Raw genomic sequence first — 19,904 nt, 5'->3', positions numbered from 1 at the left:
GTTTCAGCATAAGACAAATTAGGCAGTTCTCCCAAGGAATCATCAAGCTTTTTAAACTTCTGGGGGAACACTGTATATTCTTTTTAAAAGAGTATTCAAAATTGTAAGAGTAAACAACAACAAAAGAACATACAAAAGAACCCACTCAGTTATCTACCTGATCAATATTTACTAATTATTGTTACATCATACAGGCACTCTATATTACTTTATCACTTGACTCCTTATAGTTTTTAACACTAAGTTTCCTTCTAACTTAGTGTTTTCTACCTTCTATTCCTCAGATACAATCTGAAGAGAAGCTACAGCACCTAAACATGGTTATGTGGCTTAATTCAGCAGTAATAGTTATATGTAGCAGGAGAAACTAGTCTGTAGCCTTTAAAATGTTATGCCTCAATATAGAGCCCAGTTTCTTTATCTGCAAATTGAGGATGGTTAGCTGGCTCTTAAGATTTCAAACTACACTCCATATAAGACTAAGAGTGTCAGGGAGGCATACCTCAGGAACCATGACACAGGATAAAGTAAAAACCAGGCAAGCAGGGTTGCCAGAATGACTCCCCAGCTCTGCTTTAACCAAATTAACTAAACTAAAATATACAGACATTGAGAGAGAGTCGACCATGGAACCACACGGGGGTTAGGGCACTGACCCTTGATGCAGTCAAAAATCCACATTAACTTTTGACTCCCCCCAAACTAATACCATACTGTTGACCAGAAGCCTTCCCAATAAAGAGTCAATTAATACATATTTTGTATGTTACATATATTATTATATACCATATTCTTTTTTTTAAATAAACATATATTTTTCCCCCAGGGGTACAGGTCTGTGAATCACCAGGTTTACAAACTTCACAGCACTCACCATAGCACATATCTTCCCCAATGTCCATAACCACACTCCCCTCTCCCGACTCCCCTCCCCCCAGCAACCCTCAGTTTGTTTTGTGAGATTAAGAGTCACTAATGGTTTGTCTCCCTCCCAATCCCATCTTGTTTCATTTATTCTTCTCCTATCCCCTTAACCCCCCATGTTGCATCTCCACTTCCTCATATCAGGGAAATCATATGATAGTTGTCTTTCTCTGATTAACTTATTTCGTTAAGCATGATACCCTCTAGTTCCATCCACATCGTCGCAAATGGCAAGATTTCATTTCTTTTGATGGCTGCATAGTATATACCATATTCTTAAAGTAAGCCAGAGAAAAGAAAATACTGAGAAAATCATTAGAAGAGAAAATGTATTTACTGTACTGCACTCTATTTATCAAAAAAAAAAAAAAAATCACATACAAGTGAACCAATGCAGTTCAAATCCATGTTGTTCAAGACCCAACTGTATATCTTACTTAAAGTTTACAACTCTCTGATGTAGGTATTATTATTAACTTAACTTTTTACAGACGAGGAAACTGGAGCTTAGGGTCTACATAGCTAGGAAGCAGAGCCTGTTTAAAAGTGTAAGCAGTCAGGGGCACCTGGGTGGCTCAGTTAAGCAACTGGCTCTTGATTTTAGCTCAGGTCATGATCTCAGGGTCCTGGGATCCAGCCCCACCCTTAGCCACTTGGTGATAATCTGCTTGTGGATTTCTCTCCCTGCCCTCTCCCTGCTCATGCCCGCTCACGCATGCTTTCTCTCTTTCTCAGATAATCTTTTTTTGAAAAGCATAAGCAGTCAGACTCCAGAATCTGCGTTTTTAATTACTAGCTCACAACAAATTACCATCATTTTTAAGCTGTTTTATATTGGTATCCTTAGCTTTTCAAAAATTCATTTTATGCCACTTCACTTTTATGAAGGACCTACCTGTTTCCACTTCCCAAAAGAAATCTGAAGAGGATTTTCATTTTTATGAAAAAAGGTGAAAAACAAAAATAGCACTGAGCATTTGTTTTGCAGCAAGCTGTACCCCCAAAGCATCACATACCCCAAAGCAGCAAGAGGGGCACCATCAAGCTCCTTCCCTGGAACTACACTCAGCATCAACACACCATAGCTTTGAACTGTGTGAGCATCTGTGATTTGTCTTATTTTGTGCATCCATTAACAAAATGTATCCTACAATATGAGAAAAACCTAAGAGAGGTTTTTTTTGGGTCTGAGAACGCTAAAAAAATGTTTCCTTGTAAGTTAATGGCAACTGCTTCTTCACTTTACACGTTTTAGCTTAGGAAAGGTTTTATACAAAAGCTCTATTTTGCATATCAAGGGAAACCTGTAGATGGATCATTCCTATAAGATTTCACTTAGCAAATATTTTCCTAATTTAAAAAAAATAGCATTAATCAAACAGAAACAAAAAAATATGATGTAAAAGTCCTCTTTTCCAGTTCTAAACATTCTATAGCCCTAAAATCCTACTTTAGGTATAAGAGCAATATAGATAACTACTAAAGATTCAAAAAGGTCCATTTCTGAAAAGGTGTTTTTTTTTTTCTGAAAAGGTTTTTAAACAGAAGTTATATTATGTTGTTGTTGTTGTTGTTTTTTAAAGAATTTATTTATTTGTCAGAGACAGAGAGCGCACAAGCAGGGGGAGCTGCAGAGGGAGAAGCAGACTCCCGGCTGAGCAGGGAGGTCAATGCGGGGACTTGATCCTAGGACCACGACGACCTAAGCAAAGGCAGACACTTATCTGACGGAGCCAACCAGGAGCCCCAATAAAAGTTATACTTTATTATCTTATGATCCATTGCCTCTGTATACTTTAAAAGGGCCCTATTTTTTTTTTTTTTGAAGATTTTATTTGACAGAGATCACAGGTAGGCAGAGAGGCAGGCAGAGAGTGAGAGGGAAGCAGGCTCCCCGCTGAGCAGAGAGCCCAATGCTAGGCTCTGGGCTCCATCCCAGGACCCTGAGATCATGACCTAAGCTGAAGGCAGAGGCTTTAACCCATTGAGCCACCCAGGCACCCCAGGGTCTTTTTTAATGGGGGGAGGAAAAGAGCCAAATTATTTTAAACATTCAGAGATAACTATAGAAAGACTTAATAAGGTAACAGCCCCAGAAATGAATCTCAACCTCTTCAAAACACTGAAACTATTAATGCAGGAGGCAGTCACCATAAATTCTGGCTCATTTGACCTGGGCCCTCAAAACTGCCTGACAATGTTACTATGTTACCCACATTGGCAAGCTCACTCTCCATAGCAACTATTTCAAATAACCCCTTCAGATGTTTCTCAAATGCTAATAGAGTCAGCTTCCTACTATGAGAAGAGAGCCTCATTTCCTACTTTATTCACAATGAAAACTGAAGCCCTTAGAGTGAGGGGACCTGCTTCACCTTCCTGATATCCAACAAAAATTACTGTCCCTGTCCTATCAAAATGGAAGCTACTACAGGTCCTAGATTTGATAGCTTTATCTGAGCTCTAGATTCTGTCCTATTAAATCTAGCTGAAGACTTCTTTCTATAATCTCTCAGTAATATCTCTAACCTCTCCCATTTTCGAGGGCTCCCTCTGATCAACATTTAAACATGTTTTTTTTTTTTTTAAAGATTTTCTTTATTTATTTGTCAGAGAGAGAGGGAGAGAGAGCGAGCACAGGCAGACAGAGAGGCAGGCAGAGGGAGAAGCAGGCTCCCTGCCGAGCAAGGAGCCCGATGTGGGACTCGATCCCAGGACGCTGGGATCATGACCTGAGCCGAAGGCAGCTGCTTAACCAACTGAGCCACCCAGGCATCCCAACATTTAAACATGTTTGAGGCTCTCCCAATTTTAAAGAAGCCCCAAAATTAAAAACCCACTAGCACCACCTTCCACTCCAATTCTCTTAATTCCTCAACTTCCATTCATGCCTCAACTACTTGCACTCTGGCTTATGTCCTCACCAAAATTACCCTCAGATACTTTTCAGGCTTTACCTTACTTATTCTCTCAGGAATATTTGAAATTATTGACTACTCACTTCTCATTTTGCATGGCTTAATTTATAATTTACGACCTATATAAGAATCACACACACACACACACACACACACACATATAGGAGGAAAAAGGAAGATACTAAATCTTATTCCTAAGAGCATTTGTTTTGCACCTAAAATTAAGTTACATCTGCACATCCAACTGACTTGGATGTCAGTCTTGCCTGTCTCCATCAAGCACTCTCCAACTCAGCAGATCCTCATCTTAATTCATCTTTCCCCCGATCTTCTAGCCCCTTACCAGATTGCCTCTCCAGAGGTCTTTAAGGGATGTACCACTCTCTAATAAGTTGCCCAAACTGTGATCTGAGAGTCATATCTGAGTTTCTTCCTCAACCCTCACATCCAACAGACTACAAAAGTCATACCAATTCTTCCTTCTAAATATAGCATCTCCTAAATCCATTCACTTCTCTCCATCATCAATGCCACCACCTAGTGTACGTCATCATCCTTCTCCTCTATCACTCCAAATCTCCCAAACCACCTTTCTCCTCTCCACTCCATTTCTCTGTCATCTTTCCATGACACAAATCCAGCATATTATTCCCCTGCCTAAAAATATCAATAGCTTCCTGCCCACTAAACTCTTTAGGTCGGCTTACCAGGCATTTATTTTATGGTGTGCTCTCTCTCTCTATTCATTTCATGGTGTGATATATTTATCCATACATTCCTCTCTTCATTTACACCTTATTTTCAGATACTTGAACTTGCTCTGCTCTCTCTGACCCCCAGCTTTCCCTTATGTTGTTCCTTCTACCTAGAGGACCTCTTCCCCTGTTACCTGATTAGCTTCCAGTCAATCATCCTTAAGTTTTCTGCTTAAATGTCAGACTTTCCAAGAAGCCTTAGTACAGTGCAGTGGCAAACAGTACAGGCTCTGGAGCCACCCTGCGTAGGTCTAAATTCCACTACCACTGCAACTTCTCTGTGTCTCAGTTCCCTGATCATAAAATAGAGATGAGGGACGCCTGGGTGGCTCAGTTGGTTGGGCGGCTGTCTTCGGCTCAGGTCATGATCCCAGCGTTCTGGGATCGAGTCCCACATCGGGCTCCTTGCTCGGCAGGGAGCCTGCTTCTCCCTCTGCCTCTGCCTGCCTCTCTGTCTGCCTGTGCTCACTTGCTCTCTCTCCCTCTATCCCTGAAAAATAAATAAATAAATAAAATCTTTAAAAATAAAATAAAATAAATAAAATAAAATAGAGATGATGATGATGATGGCCTCAGAGTTGTGAGAATTGAAATACTGGAATAGTACCTAGAACATAAATGCTCAATAAACATTAGCTACACAGAAAAGCTTTCTTTGGATCTCCTTGGACGAGTTAACTTTGCCAGCACCAACTCAGTACACTGAATTGCCTTCATGCATTCAAACCTGGCTGGGAAAATCACGGGCATGCTGCTGGAGATTGACAACTCTGAGCTGCTGCACATGCTGGAGTCCCCTGAGTCGCTTCGCTCCAAGGTGGATGAAGCCGTGGCGGTTCTACAGGCTCATCATGCCAAGAAAGAAGCTGCCCAGAAGGTGGGCGCTGTTGCTGCTGCTACCTCTTAGACAAGGAGAAACCGATTCAAAAGCCAAATAACCCCTCCTGGAATTCAGCTCAAGGTTTGAAGATTTCTAGCGTGTCCTATGGACCTCAACACCAAGAACCACAAAATGGGAAATTTAATAGGTCATTTTGTATCAAAAGGTCAATTATGAAGCACCTAGAATTTTTCAATTAAAAGAATATATTCTCTGGGTTCTGCTGTGGCCCAGACAGTGTTAACTTTTTTTTTTTTTCTATTGTGGGTTTTGATTTTTTCCCCCAAGAAATTGGTTTTATTTGATGTACCCAAGTCTTAAGTTTCTCAATAAAGAAAAAAATCTCCATTAAAAAAAAAAAATTATCACACTTGACTATCCTCACTCAATTACTCTGCCATGTCCACCTGATTTTTTTTTTTTTTTTAAAGATTTGAGAGACTATAGACCCTGAAAAACAACCTGAGGGTTGGGGGAACCAGGTGGTGGGTATTGGGGAGGGCACGTATTGCATGGAGCACTGAGTGTGGTGCAAAAACAATGAATACTGTTATGCTGAAAAGAAATTTTAAAAAAAAGATTTTATTTATTTTTTTGACAGAGAGAGAGAGGGAGACAGCGAGAGAGGGAACACAAGCAGGGGAAGTGGGAGAGGGAAAAGCGGGCTTCCTGCCAAGCACGGAGCCTGATGCAGGGCTCAATCCCAAAACCCTGGGATCATGACCTGGGCCAAAGGCAGAAGCTTCACGACTGAGCCACCCAGGTACCCTGATATTGATTTTGAGGACAGGGGCCATATCTGATTTTCTTACCACTAACCCCAGTTTCTACTTCAGTGTCTAGTCCAGAGGAGATATCCAGTAAATGAACTGAACATTGATTTTAAAAATCTCTTCATCAAAAGAATGAGTTGACAAGCAACAGATTGGGAGAAAACTATTTGCAAAAGACATATAATAATAAAAGGCTGTTATCTAAAAGAACACAAAGAACTCTTAAAATTCAACAATAACAAACTGATTTTTAAATATAAGCAAAAGATCTGAACAGACACTTCACCAAAGAAGTGGTGGATGGTCAATAAGCACATGAAAAGATGTTCAACATCATGTATTAGGGAACTGCAAATTAAACAAAATGAGAAATACTGCATACCTATAAGAATAGTGAAAACCAAAAAAAAAAAAAAAAAAAAGAATAGTGAAAACCTGGGTGCCAGTGGGGCTCAGCAGGTTAGGCTTCTGCCTTCAGCTCAGGTCATGATCTCAGAGTCCTGGGATGGAGCCCTGCATCAGGCTCTCTGCTTGAGAGAGCAGAGCCTGCTTCCCCCTCTCTCTCTCTGCCTGCCCTCTGCCTGCTTGTGATCTCTGCCTGTCAAATAAATAAATAAAATCTTAAAAAAAAGAAAAAAAAGAATAGTGAAAATCCAAAACCCTGACAATACCAAATGCTGGTGTGGATGAGGAGCAATAGGAACTCTGGTGGAAATTAAAAATTGTACAGCCACTGTGGAGGACAATGCGGCAGTTTCTCACAAAACTAAATACACTCTTGTCATATAATTCAAAAGTCATACTTCCTGATATCCACCCAAATGAGCTGAATTTATTTACACACAAAAACCTGAATATGGATATCTACCCCAGCTTTATTCGTAATTACCAAAACTTGGTAGCAACCAAAAAGTCCTTCAGTGGGTAAATGGATAAACTGTAATTCATCCAGAAAAAGGAATATTCAGCACTTTAAAAAAAAAAAAAAGGCATATCAGACCATGAAAAGGCTACATAATGTAGAGTTCCACTTAGATGGCATGCTGGAAAAGCAAAACTATGGAGACAGATCAGTAGTTGCCAGGGATTGGGGGGCAGAGAGGTGAGAGGGAAACAAGCAGAGCACAGATTTTAGGTCAGTGAACCTATTCTGTATAATACCATAACTGTGGATATGTGCCACTGTACATTTGGGATACACCCACAGAATGTAGAACACCAAGAGTGAACCTTAACATAAACTATGGAATTTGGATGATACTATGTCAATGTGGTTTCATCAACTGGAACAAAAGCACCACTGTGGTGCAGGATACTGATAGTGTAGAAAGGTAGGGACTGGCAGAGGGAAATATATGCGAACTCTCTGTAGTTTCTGCTCAATTTTGTGGTGAATCTCAAACTGCTCCCCCAAATGGTGTATTTTTTTTTCACATAGTCTATTTTTTAAAAATCTTCTGTTGCTTTAAAAACATCCTTTGAATAGTTTTACTCTATGTACTGAGCTACAGAAAACAATTTTAAGGGCACCTGTGTGGCTCAGTGGGTTAAAGCCTTTGCCTTTGCTTCAGGTCATGATTTCAGGGTCCTGGGATGGAGTCCTGAATTGTGCTCTCTGCTCAGCAGGGAGCCTGCTTCCCACCTCCCTCCTGCCTGCCTCTCTGCCTACTTGATTTCTGTCTGTCAAATTAATACATAAAAACTTTTGAAAAATATGTGTATATATATATATAAAAAAAACTATTTTAAGACTCTAGATCAGCCTTTCTCCAAGGCTGCTCATCTAACTCAGAGAAAATCTAAATGACTGTTCTCTTAATTCTCCCAAGAATGAACATAGGAGAGAAATTAATTCATTGCATATAGTGGGTGCTTTAAATGTTTGTTGCCACCTTACACTTACTAACTTCCTTTTGTGTGTGTGAGTGTACAAGAAGCTTATTGGGGAGTACTCCTGGAAACAACATCTATGAGGCATCAAGGAGACAAGACCATGTAGTGGAAGAAGCTAAACTGCAAGACTGCACTGCAGTCACAAAAAAAAACTCAGCTGATCCCACAAGGAGTCTTGGAGCTATGATGGCCCTTTAGAGTTACACAGAAATGAAACAAGGGTGCTACAGATCTTCCTTTTCATGTGTGTCATTACTCCAGAGCTATTTTTTTTTTCTTTTCTTAAGTTCCAGGGCTCCTTCAGCATGTGCTTGGACCTTACCTTGGACAAAATTCACATATCTATTCCATTTACTATAGCACCAAGAACCATAAGATACCTGGGAATAAACCTAACTAAAGAGGTAAAGGATCTATACTTGAGGAACTATAGAACACTCATGAAAGAAATTGAAGAAGACACAAAAAGATGGAAGACCATTCCATGCTCTTGGATCGGAAGAATAAACATCGTTAAAATGTCTATACTGCCTAGAGCAATCTATACTTTTAATGCCATTCCGATCAAAATTCCACCGGCATTCTTCAAAGAGCTGGAGCAAATAATCCAAAAATTTGTATGGAATCAGAAGAGACCCCGAATCGCTAAGGAAACGTTGAAAAACAAAAATAAAGCTGGCGGCATCACCTTACCTGATTTCAAGCTTTATTACAAAGCTGTGATCACCAAGACAGCATGGTACTGGCATAAAAACAGACACATAGACCAGTGGAACAGAGTAGAGAGCCCTGATATGGACCCTCAACTCTATGGTCAATTAATCTTCGACAAAACAGGAAAAAATATACAGTGGAAAAAAGACAGTCTCTTCAATAAATGGTGCTGGGAAAGCTGGACAGCTATATGTAGAAGAATGAAACTCGACCATTCTCTTACACCGTACACAAAGATCAACTCAAAATGGATAAAAGACCTCAACGTGAGACAGGAATCTATCAGAATCTTAGAGGAGAACATAGGCAGTAATCTCTTCGATATCAGCCACAGCAACTTCTTTCAAGATACGTCTCCAAAGGCAAAGGAAACAAAAGCGAAAATAGACTTCTGGGACTTCATCAAAATCAAAAGCTTCTGCACAGCAAAGGAAACAGTCAAAAAAACAAAGAGGCAACCCACGGAATGGGAGAAGATATTTGCAAATGACAGTACAGACAAAAGGTTGATATCCAGGATCTATAATGAACTCCTCAAACTCAACCCACACGAAACAGACAAACACATCAAAAAATGGGCAGAAGATATGAACAGACACTTCTCCAATCAAGAAATACAAATGGCTATCAGACACATGAAAAAATGCTCATCATCACTAGCCCTCAGGGAGATTCAAATTAAAACCACATTGAGATATCACCTTACACCAGTTAGAATGGCCAAAATTAACAAAACAGGAAACAACATGTGTTGGAGAGGATGTGGAGAAAGGGGAACCCTCTTACACTGTTGGTGGGAATGCAAGTTGGTGCAGCCTCTTTGGAGAACAGTGTGGAGATTCCTCAAGAAATTAAAAATAGAGCTTCCCTACGACCCTGCAATTGCACTCCTGGGTATTTACCCCAAAGATACAGATGTCGTGAAAAGAAGGGCCATCTGTACCCCAATGTTTATAGCAGCAATGGCCACAGTCGCCAAACTATGGAAAGAACCAAGATGCCCTTCAACGGATGAATGGATAAGGAAGATGTGGTCCATATACACTATGGAGTATTATGCCTCCATCAGAAAGGACGAATATCCAACTTTTGTAGCAACATGGACGGGACTGGAAGAGATTATGCTGAGTGAAATCAGTCAAGCAGAGAGAGTCAATTATCATATGGTTTCACTCATTTGTGGAGCATAACCAATAGCATGGAGGACAAGGGGCATTAGAGAGGAGTAGGGAATTTGGGTAAATTGGAAGGGGAGGTGAACCATGAGAGACTATGGACTCTGAAAAACAGTCTGAGGGGTTTGAAGTGGCGGGGGGGTGGGAGGTTGGGGTACCAGGTGGTGGGTATTATAGAGGGCACAGCTTGCATGGAGCACTGGGTGTGGTGAAAAAATAATGAATACTGTTTTTCTGAAAATAAATAAATTGGGGGAAAAAAAAAAATTCACATATACTTTCAATTTTGTTTTAACAATCAAACTAACATGACTGATGCTTTATTTCTGTTTCTAGCTCAACCCTGCAAATAATCCATTTAAAAACCAAAATATCTAATAAGAACACATACAATATAAACAGAATTAAAATAATAAATGTTAAAGATAGCCAAAACTCAAAAATGTTTACCTAAAGAAAATCCTTCACCTTTATTACTTCATCACTCAATAACAATTAAAAAGCAAAGTAATTTTCAGTTTACAAAGTAATTTCAGATATCTCTTTAATTTCCCCAACCCCCAACTAGATTATCCTCCCTGCTACTACGTGTTTCCTAAATACCCTATACACCTTCCTGTTACAATGATCATACTTAAAATAGTGTGTTCAACGTCTGTCCTCCCTCATCTACTCACACCATGTGAGCTGAAATTAGGTGTGTCTGTTCTCCACAGTGAATTTTGTACCTACCTTTGTGCCTGCCACAGAGCAGGCACTCAATGAATGTTTAGTGACTAACTGAAGTTTCCCCAAAATGATAAACTAAACTCTTTGTATCTCACTGGTAACTTAATTATCTAAGCATTTACATGTATACCTTCCAAGAACAGTATATAAATTGTTAAACCACTACAAAAGATACCCCATCACGCTTTCAGAAAACTTACCAAAACTGACCAGACTTAGTTTAAATAGTAAAATGTGAAGTTTTCTTTCACATACCAACTGCATACCTCACAGAGCTCGCTGGCCCTTCTGAGATGGTATACTTTTTGAGGGCAAGACTTAAAGGGGTTATCATTCTCTCTCCACCCTTTCAGAGCCAAACTTCTTGAAAATAATGTAATCATCAATTACTGCCTCATCTTTATCTTCTTTACTCACAGCAAACTGGCTTTCACACCCACTATAACACTGAATCCAGTTTTTTCAAAGTCACTAACAACCTTGTTATAGCTAAGTCCAATGGATAAATTTTGGTCCTTCTCTTAACAATGTTGACACTGCTTTTGATTTTTCAGTCTTTTAGGTATAACCACAGAAATTTACTACTCAGGAGTTCCTGCTATGACTTCAAGTCTGTGTTCATGTAGTAAACTACCATAGGTGTTAAAAAAAATAAAAATTAAAAAAAAGCTGGATTCTAATTCCCTACTTTACCCTCACAAACCCACTCAAAACCTAAAGTAGTAAAAATAATTTTAACCTACTCCTCTCCCCAACCCACCATCTTTGAAAACTAAGTGAGATATGGGTAAGGAGAAGGACAGCATGAGGGTCTTTTTGCTTCTTAACTCAAAAATAAAAAGGCAAGAATAAGCTATAAAATCTTTCCAAGTTCTGGGACACCTGGGTGGTTCAACTGGTTAAGCATCTGCCTTCAGCTCAGGTCATGATCCCACAGCTCTGAGATGGAGCCCCGTGTCCAGCACCCTGCTCAGTAGGGAGCCTGCTTCTCCCTCTCCCCTCTGGCCACCACCCACCCCGCTATGCTCTCCCTCTCTCTCTCAAATAATAAATATCATTTTAAAGAAAACTTTCCCAGTTCTAATGAAAAAGATAAATAATATGTAATTAAAATCACCTTTCCTTATTTTAACATACATTTTACAGTAATAAAATTTATATTACATTTTTGTACTTAAACTAAATAACTTACTTTAACCTCTTTGATAAAATATGGTAGCTTTTAATCATGACTAGAAATGTCATGACATTGGTTATAATATTAAAAACACACTCAATTTACTTCATTTTAAAAACAGACAAGGCCCTTAGTAGACACACTAGCAGGCAGAATAATTTTACAGAATTCATCTCATACAATAAATCTTTTAGAACCATCAAAATTGGCTCTCTTTCTTCTTTCAAAAGAAATTAAAATTTGCATGCAAATTACACAGTTCAATCTTATTTGTCAATGATAGGGCACGGACTCTGAAAAATGCCATGTTCCTTCATACCAGTTTCACAGCTTCTGAATCATGATTGTTATGCCTCCCCATGTGGCAATGAATACAAAAACAGGAACATTCAAATGCCCTTGAAAAAGGTTGCTTCACTCTCTACATAAAGTATATCTTTGGTATCTTAATTGTCAACAAATCAATTTCAAATGCAAATGAATATAAAATAATACTTATAATTCAGATTGATTTCCCCACAAGAATGTTAACTAACTGCAAATGCCTACCTATTTTCCTCTTAATGTGTTCTCTAGTTCTTTACTGTAGATGTAAAATACCACCTTCATTAAACAGATGACATTGAAGAGCCCCCAAAGATGAAAGACTTTGCTCAAGGGCACATATCAGGTCAATACTGGAAATAGAACTTGGAAACTAAATGCAAGTCATTTAACTTACATTCCAATAATTTAAGATATCTTTTCTTTAAAGATATAAATTACACTTATAAAATGTATCATCTTAATTATTTTTAAGTGTGTGGTTAGCTATGTACACATCGTTAACAGTTCAAGATAATCTTTTAATAGATTATAATCTATTATTAAAAATATATTTTATGGAATTGTATCTTCCTAAATAATCCATGGTTAGCTACAGAATCAATTTTCTAAAATTTCAAGAGTAGGGATTTTGGATAAGCTATTTGACTTTATGACATCACCGATGTATGAATGTTGGGGTTCAGAGCTGATGGCCAAGAAAGAGTTCTTGAGATGTCTTCAGTGCAAAAGGGTGATTTTAGTAAAGCACAGAGACAGGACCCATGGCAAGAAAGAGCTATACTGGTGCTATGACGGATGACTAGCTTCTGACGTGCTAGCCATTGTTAGGGAAAGGTCACTTATAACTATCTAGTAAAACCTTCGTCATGAGACCCTTCAGATGTATATTAGTAGGCCATATTCTTAGAGGATGATTGCAAACATGTATCTTAGTGGTAAAGATAAAGGAAGTTTCCAAAGGAATTTGTATGTGTAAAGAAGACTTACAGGATCCTGGAGGTCAGGATAATGTTAATCATAGAGGCAGCTGAGTTCCTAGGGGAAGGTCACTCTACCTGTTTCAAGGACTTGTCGGTAGACTGTAGGCAATAAGAAAATTTAATTTTCTTCTTTTGGCTTTGTTTCCCACATCATCACAAGAAAACAGGAGCCAGAAGGGACTCCCACTATAGAAATATATGACAACTTGAGAGCAAAAGAAAATTTAAGATCGTGGGGCACCTGTGTGGCTCAGTCAACCAGCCAGCTTTTGATTTCAGCTCAGGTCATGATCTCAGGATCCTGGGATTGAGCTCCATGTTGGTCTCTGCACTCAGCAGCACATCTGCTTGAGGATTCTCTCTCTCCCTGTGCCCCTACCCTACCCATACAAGCTCGGGGGCACATGTACTCTCTCTCATAAATAAATAAATATTTTCTAAAAAATGTTACATTAGTGGATTTTAACATACTAAAGGATCCATAATAAGTACATAAATAAGCAATAAGGAAATGTTCTTCCTTAAAATGGAATGCTAATAAATGTAGAAAGAATGATGGAATTAGAAAAATTACCATTTTACACCACAGTAATAATTTCTCTTAAGAACGATCTATGTTAAGACTACGGGGTGAACTGCTATTCTACATAGTACTAGAAGCCCTAGCCTCAGCAATCAGACAACAAAAGAAATTAAAGACATCCAAATCAGCAAAGAAATCAAACTCTCACTCTTTACAGATGATATGATACTTTATGTGGAAAACCCCAAAGACTCCACTCCAAAACTGCTAGAACTCATACAGGAATTCAGTAAAGTGTCTAGATATAAAATCAATGCACAGAAATCAGTTGCATTTCTATACACCAACAACAAGACAGAAGAAAGAAAAGTTAAGGAGTCGATCCCATTTACAATTGCACCCAAAACCATAAGATACCTAAGAATAAACCTAACCAAAGAGGCAAAGAAGCTGTACTCAGGAAACTATAAAGTACTCATGAGAGAAATTGAGGAAGACAGAAAGAAATGGAAAAATGTTCCATGCTCCTGGATTGGAAGAACAAATACTGTGAAATTGTCTATACTACCTAAAACAATCTACACATTTAATGCAATCCCAATCCAAATACCATCAATTTTTTTCAAAGAAATGGAACAAATAATCCTAAAATTTATATGGAACCAGAAAAAACCTCGAATAGCTAGAGGAATGTTGAAAAAGAAGACCAAAGTTGGTGGCATCACAATTTTAGACTTCAAACTCTATTAAAAGCTGTAATCATCAGGACAGTATGGTACTGGCACAAAAACAGACACACAGATCAATGGAACAGAACAGAGAGCCCGGAAATGGACCCTCAACTTTATGGTCAACTAATCTTCGACAAAGCAGGAAAGAATGTCCAATGGGAAAAAGACAGTCTCTTCAACAAATGGTGTTGGGAAAACTGGACAGCCACATGCAGAAAAATGAAACTGGACCATTTCCTTACACCACACATAAAAATAGACTCAGAATAGATGAAAGACTTCAACATGAGACAGATATCCATCAAAATCCTTGAGGAGAACACAGGCAGCAACCTCTTCAACCTCAGCTGCAGCAACTTCTTCCTAGAAACATTGTCAAAGGCAAGAGAAGCAAAGGGAAAATGAGGCTATTGGGACTTCATCAAGATCAAAAGCTTTTGCACAACAAAGGAAATAGTTAACAAAACCAAAGGACAACTGACAGAATGGGAGAAGATATTCACAAATGACATATCAGATGAAGGGCTAGTACCCCAAATCTATGAAGAACCTAGCAAACTCCACACCCAAAGAACAAATAATCCAATCAAGAAATGGGCAGAAGACATGAACAGACATTTCTGCAAAGACATCCAGAAGGCCAACAGACACAAGAAAAAGTGCTCTACATCACTCACTTGGCATCAGGTAAATACAAATCAAAACCACAATGAGATACCATCTCACACCAGTCAGAATGGCTAAAATTAACAAGTCAGGAAACGGCAGATGTTGGTGAGGATGTGGAGAAAGGGGAACCCTCCTACACCGTTGGTGGGAATGCAAGCTGGTGCAGCCACTCTGGAAAACAGTATGGAGGTTCCTCAAAAAGTTGACAGTAGAGCTACCCTAAGACCCAGCAATTGCACTACTGGGTATTTACCCTAAAGATACAAATGTAGTGATCCGAAGGGGCATGTGCACCCAAATGTTTATAGCAGCAACGTCCACAACAGCCAAACTATGGAAAGAACCTAGATGTCCATCAACAGATGAATGGATAAAGAAGTGGTATATATACACAATGGAATACTATGCAGCCATCAAAAGAAGCAAAATCTGGCAATTTGCAATGACGTGGATGGACCTAGAGGGTATTATGCTGAGCGAAATAAGTCAATCTGAGAAAGCCAATTATCGTATGATCTCCCTGATATGAGGAATTTGAGAGGCAGAGCGGGTGGGGGGGATTGGGGGAGTAGGGAAGGAAAAAAATGAAACAAGATGGCATGGGGGGGGAGATAAATTACAAAACAAAGAGGGTTGCTGGGGGATGGGGGGTAGGGACAGGGTAGTGGGGTTACGGACAATGGGGAGGGTATGTGCTGTGAAATGCATAAGCCTGATGACTCACAGACCTGTATGCCTGGGGCAAATAATACATTATGTGTTAATTTAAAAAAAAAAAAAAGACTAGTGGGTGAAAGCCTGAGAGAAACAAATTATTTACATAATCTCAATATATCTCCCTCCAAATTAGTTTAAAATCACAAAGGTAGAAGTAGTTACTTGTTAGTGGGAAAACCTGATGAACAACACTTAAGCCAAGTAAAGTTAACACCACCGATAATGGGATAAATCATTATCATGAGCCTCCTAACATGATGCGCTGAGAACACGTATCACTTCTGCAAAACTGCCAAAATAACATGAGGAAACAGTAGACAAACCTAAATTGGAAACAGTCAACAAAAAAGACCTGAACTCTTCAAAAATGTCAATGCCATCAAAGCTAAAGAAAGGCTGAGGGGCTTTTCCAACAAAGACTAAATGAGACATGAAAACTAAATGCAAGGCATGATCCTGGACTACCCTAAACCAAACTGCTAGAAAAATTGCTACAAATGATATTAATGTGACAACTGGCAACATCTGAATGTCTACAGATTTTATAACAGTATTGTATCATTGTTAAAGTTCCTGACTTTGCCAATTTTACTGAGGAAATGAAAGGTGAACCTCCTTGTTCTCAGAAAATACACACCGACTTACTTAAGAATAAGGGGCATGTCTGCAAAACATTCTCAAATTGTTCAGAAAAGTAACAAGGGGCACCTCGGTGGCTCAGTTGGTTGAGTGGCCAACTCCTGGTTTCAGCTCAGGTCATGATCTCAGCTCCACAAATGGGATCCTGTGGATTCTCTCCCTCTCCCTTTGCCCCTCCCCCAGCACAAATGTGCACGTTTTCTCTCTCTCTCTCTCTCTCTCTCTCTCCCTCCCTCCCTCTCACACACAAGCTATCTCTCTCAAATAAATAAATCTTTTTAAAAAAGGGAAAAAGATAAATAATAAGTATATATGAAAAGAGAGAAAGCAAATAAGCCAAACTGTTAATAGCTAGTAAAACTGAAAGGGTTTTGAGAATTATGTACACTATTCTTAGAGCTTTCCTGTAAGTTTGAAGTTATTTCAAAATTTAAAAAGTTAAATATGTATGGGTATTTATGGATCTATTTTAGAAGTGTTCCCACCACTTCCTTATATTCTCGAAATTCAACTCTGAAACATTCTTATGACCTTAGAGCAACTACTCTACTTAGCTTGATTTCATATTTTTAAAATAAGTCAAGGTCAAACTTCTTGGCAAACCACAATAAAGATTTGGAAATACTGTGAATGTCTATCGGTAAATTGTGTTGACAAGAATTAGTTAAGCTAATCATCCCATTTTTTCCGTTAGATCTAAAAAACATCCAAGTCTTAAATTGCCCCCAACTAAAATTATTTCATTTTTTAAAAGATTTTATTTATTTTAGAGAGAGAGAACACAGTGGGGGTGGAGGGCAGAGAGAGAAGGAGAAGCAGACTCCCTGCTGAGCAGGGAGCCAGACATGAAGCGCTATTCCTGGACCCTGGGATCATGACCTGAGCCAAAGGTAGATGCTTAACCAACTGAGCTACCTAGGCGCCAAATTTTCACTTAAGCCAGACTCCTAACCAGTCCACAAAACTACATTCTAATTACTGTGTAGCTATTTTTCTGCCAGTCTGACACTGATAGGTGAATTACCCCAAATCCATGACTTTAACTTGTATATGTCTTTATCTCCTGAGGAAAAAAATCTCCTGGGAGAAAGAATGAACACTGCCTTGAAGGATGGAGATTTGAACTTTTCTTACAAGAAGAGGGACACACGAGATTTTTTTTTTTTTTTTTTTAATGAAACAAGGAATACACAGAAAAAGAGCCTACAAACATCTAGGAATATTGCCAGCTATGTCTCAGAGAGAAAATCTCTGTGGGATGGGAAAATATGCATGCATAAAACCATCTGCAAGGAAAAGTACAAAACGTCAGCAAGGTTTCTGACCCAGTTTAACAATCTTGTTTTTCAGTTAGCCTAATTGTAAACTGGAAAACTTACAGGATTCACCATATAAATTGTTATTTGACTTGTAATTGATCAACCTCAAATACTACTGTCCCATAGCATAAAGACAAAGATATACTTTCTATCTGTATTTCCCACAAGAGAGAAATGTGGTAAACTCATGATTTGTCACAAAAGAAAGCATCGAAAACTTATCCACTATCAAGAGTTCCCTGGCTCTTTAGCCAACAATCTACTACTGCAGTATAAAAAGATGCCTGCCTTTCAAAACTGGCTAAAGCTGTCAAATTGGATGACTGACTTTACACTACATTCACCTATACTCAGCACTGCCCCAAAAGCCAGGGAGCAGAGCAAGTTTCCACAAAACCTCCATTCCAGCCTGGGCAGTCCCCCAGATTGTGAGCGGATACCAGCAGCCACGACGGGCCCAGAGGAAAGGTTTTAGAATTCAAACTCTTTCCCAACTTTCCCAGAGGGCATCCCAGCAGCGACATTTTCCTCCCTCCATTAGCGATTCCCGGGGATGTGGCAGCCTGTTCCCAGCCAACGCAGAGAAACTGGCGGTCTGGTAGAGCGCAGAGTAAACACAGAGCACGGAGTGGGGGTGGGAAGCAGACGCTCAGCCTCTAATTAAGGTCACTCTGACCTCGGACTTCGCCCCCGCCCTCAACGCAGGCGACCCGGAAGGAGTTCACAGCGGGCCCCAGAACCCTGAGCCCCAGCTACAGACCAGGCTGGGCGTGCCTGCGGTAAGGTCGGTCAGGTCCCTGGGAGACGGTGACCTTCGCCAAGACTCACGGGGACGGCACACTGAGGCTGGCCCGTCACCGGGCTCGACCCACCCCTCCGGGACTCACCGCCCGCCGGAGCTGCCCTGGAGCCGCAGCTCGGAACATGGTCTCCGCTCCCGTCTGCCTCACAGCAACGTCAGTCTTCCAGCAACCCACAGCCGAGTGCAGCTGGGCCGCCTCTGCGAGTCACTATAACGCTCGCGAGACGCGCGAACGAGAGCGGGAACGCCTCAGGCAAGAGCACGAGTTCACTGTTTCTGTCTGCCCATTGGGCAGTCGCGCAGCCAATGGGGATGGCGGAAAGTTAGGGACCAGACTTGGAAGTAGGGCAAAGGTGAGACGTTCCTCTGAGAGGCCGCGGTTGAAGTGCGGCGGCAGAATGCCTGGCGGAGCTGGTGAATTGCAGGTTACGGTGGCCCAGAAGGCCTCTCCGCTGCACAGTGGGCACCGTGGTTACCGAGAACTTTCCCCCTGGGATGCTGACGTCACTTTCCTGGCTTCCCGGCCCTCACACTCCAAATCTTTTGCTCGCTCATTTGTTCGCACATATCAGCGCTACACTTGTAACGTGCTGAACACAATTTCCAGGTCAGGGGATTATAATAAAAGGATGCATGAGATGCTGACCTCAGCAGACTCTGAAGGAAATAATAGTTCCTTCATGGAAAGAGGGTTTTGCCAAACTGTTGCGATTTGAGCTAGGTTCTAGGAAAAAAATAACCGTGTGGGCAAAAACCCATTAAGGGGAAGGTTCAAGGACAGGGATATGACTGTGTGCCGCCCACAAAAAGAGGCAAAATGGCTGGAACAACAGATTGGGCAAGGCCTTGAAAGTGGGTGACTTGGGGCCCACCCTGGCCCTGTCCTCTCCCCACTCTGTCACTGGGCACACCACCCACATCCTGGCTTCAGGGCCTTTGGCTGCTAAATCTCTTTTGACCTTTGGATCCACGTGTATACGGGCATCTTCTCAGGAAGTCCTGCAACATCTCAAACCCATGCAATTGACTGCATTCCCTTCTCGATTTAATTCTCCTGTATTCCCTTTTTTCAGAAATGCTTTCCACCTCCACTCATCTGCTCAAGCCAGAAACCTAGGGGGACCATCCTTGACTCCTTTCTCCCTTTCATTACCTTATCCTACCAGTCACTAAGTTCTAGCAATTCCACTCCCAAACAGCTCCCAAATCCATCTAAGACTCTATTCTACCCCACTCTATGTTTGAATTGCTCTAGTTAC

General features: G+C 40.3%; 1 protein-coding gene across 1 annotated transcript in view; it reads right to left on the bottom strand.

The window, feature by feature from the left end:
• The window catches only part of ETFA (electron transfer flavoprotein subunit alpha), an 87,323-nt gene extending 68,453 nt beyond the window's left edge, over nucleotides 1-18,870 (bottom strand). The window contains exon 1 of the mRNA XM_044229535.1: nucleotides 18,731-18,870. Within this exon, the coding sequence (XP_044085470.1) occupies nucleotides 18,731-18,769 (39 nt within the window). The 5' untranslated portion in view covers nucleotides 18,770-18,870. The remainder of the gene's footprint in view (nucleotides 1-18,730) is intronic.
• Nucleotides 18,871-19,904: the final 1,034 nt, after the last annotated feature.

This window comes from Neovison vison, chromosome 13 (assembly GCF_020171115.1).
Source record: "Neovison vison isolate M4711 chromosome 13, ASM_NN_V1, whole genome shotgun sequence".
In the NCBI taxonomy this organism is placed as follows: domain Eukaryota; kingdom Metazoa; phylum Chordata; class Mammalia; order Carnivora; family Mustelidae; genus Neogale; species Neogale vison.
This window is presented reverse-complemented; position numbering and strand designations above follow the sequence as displayed.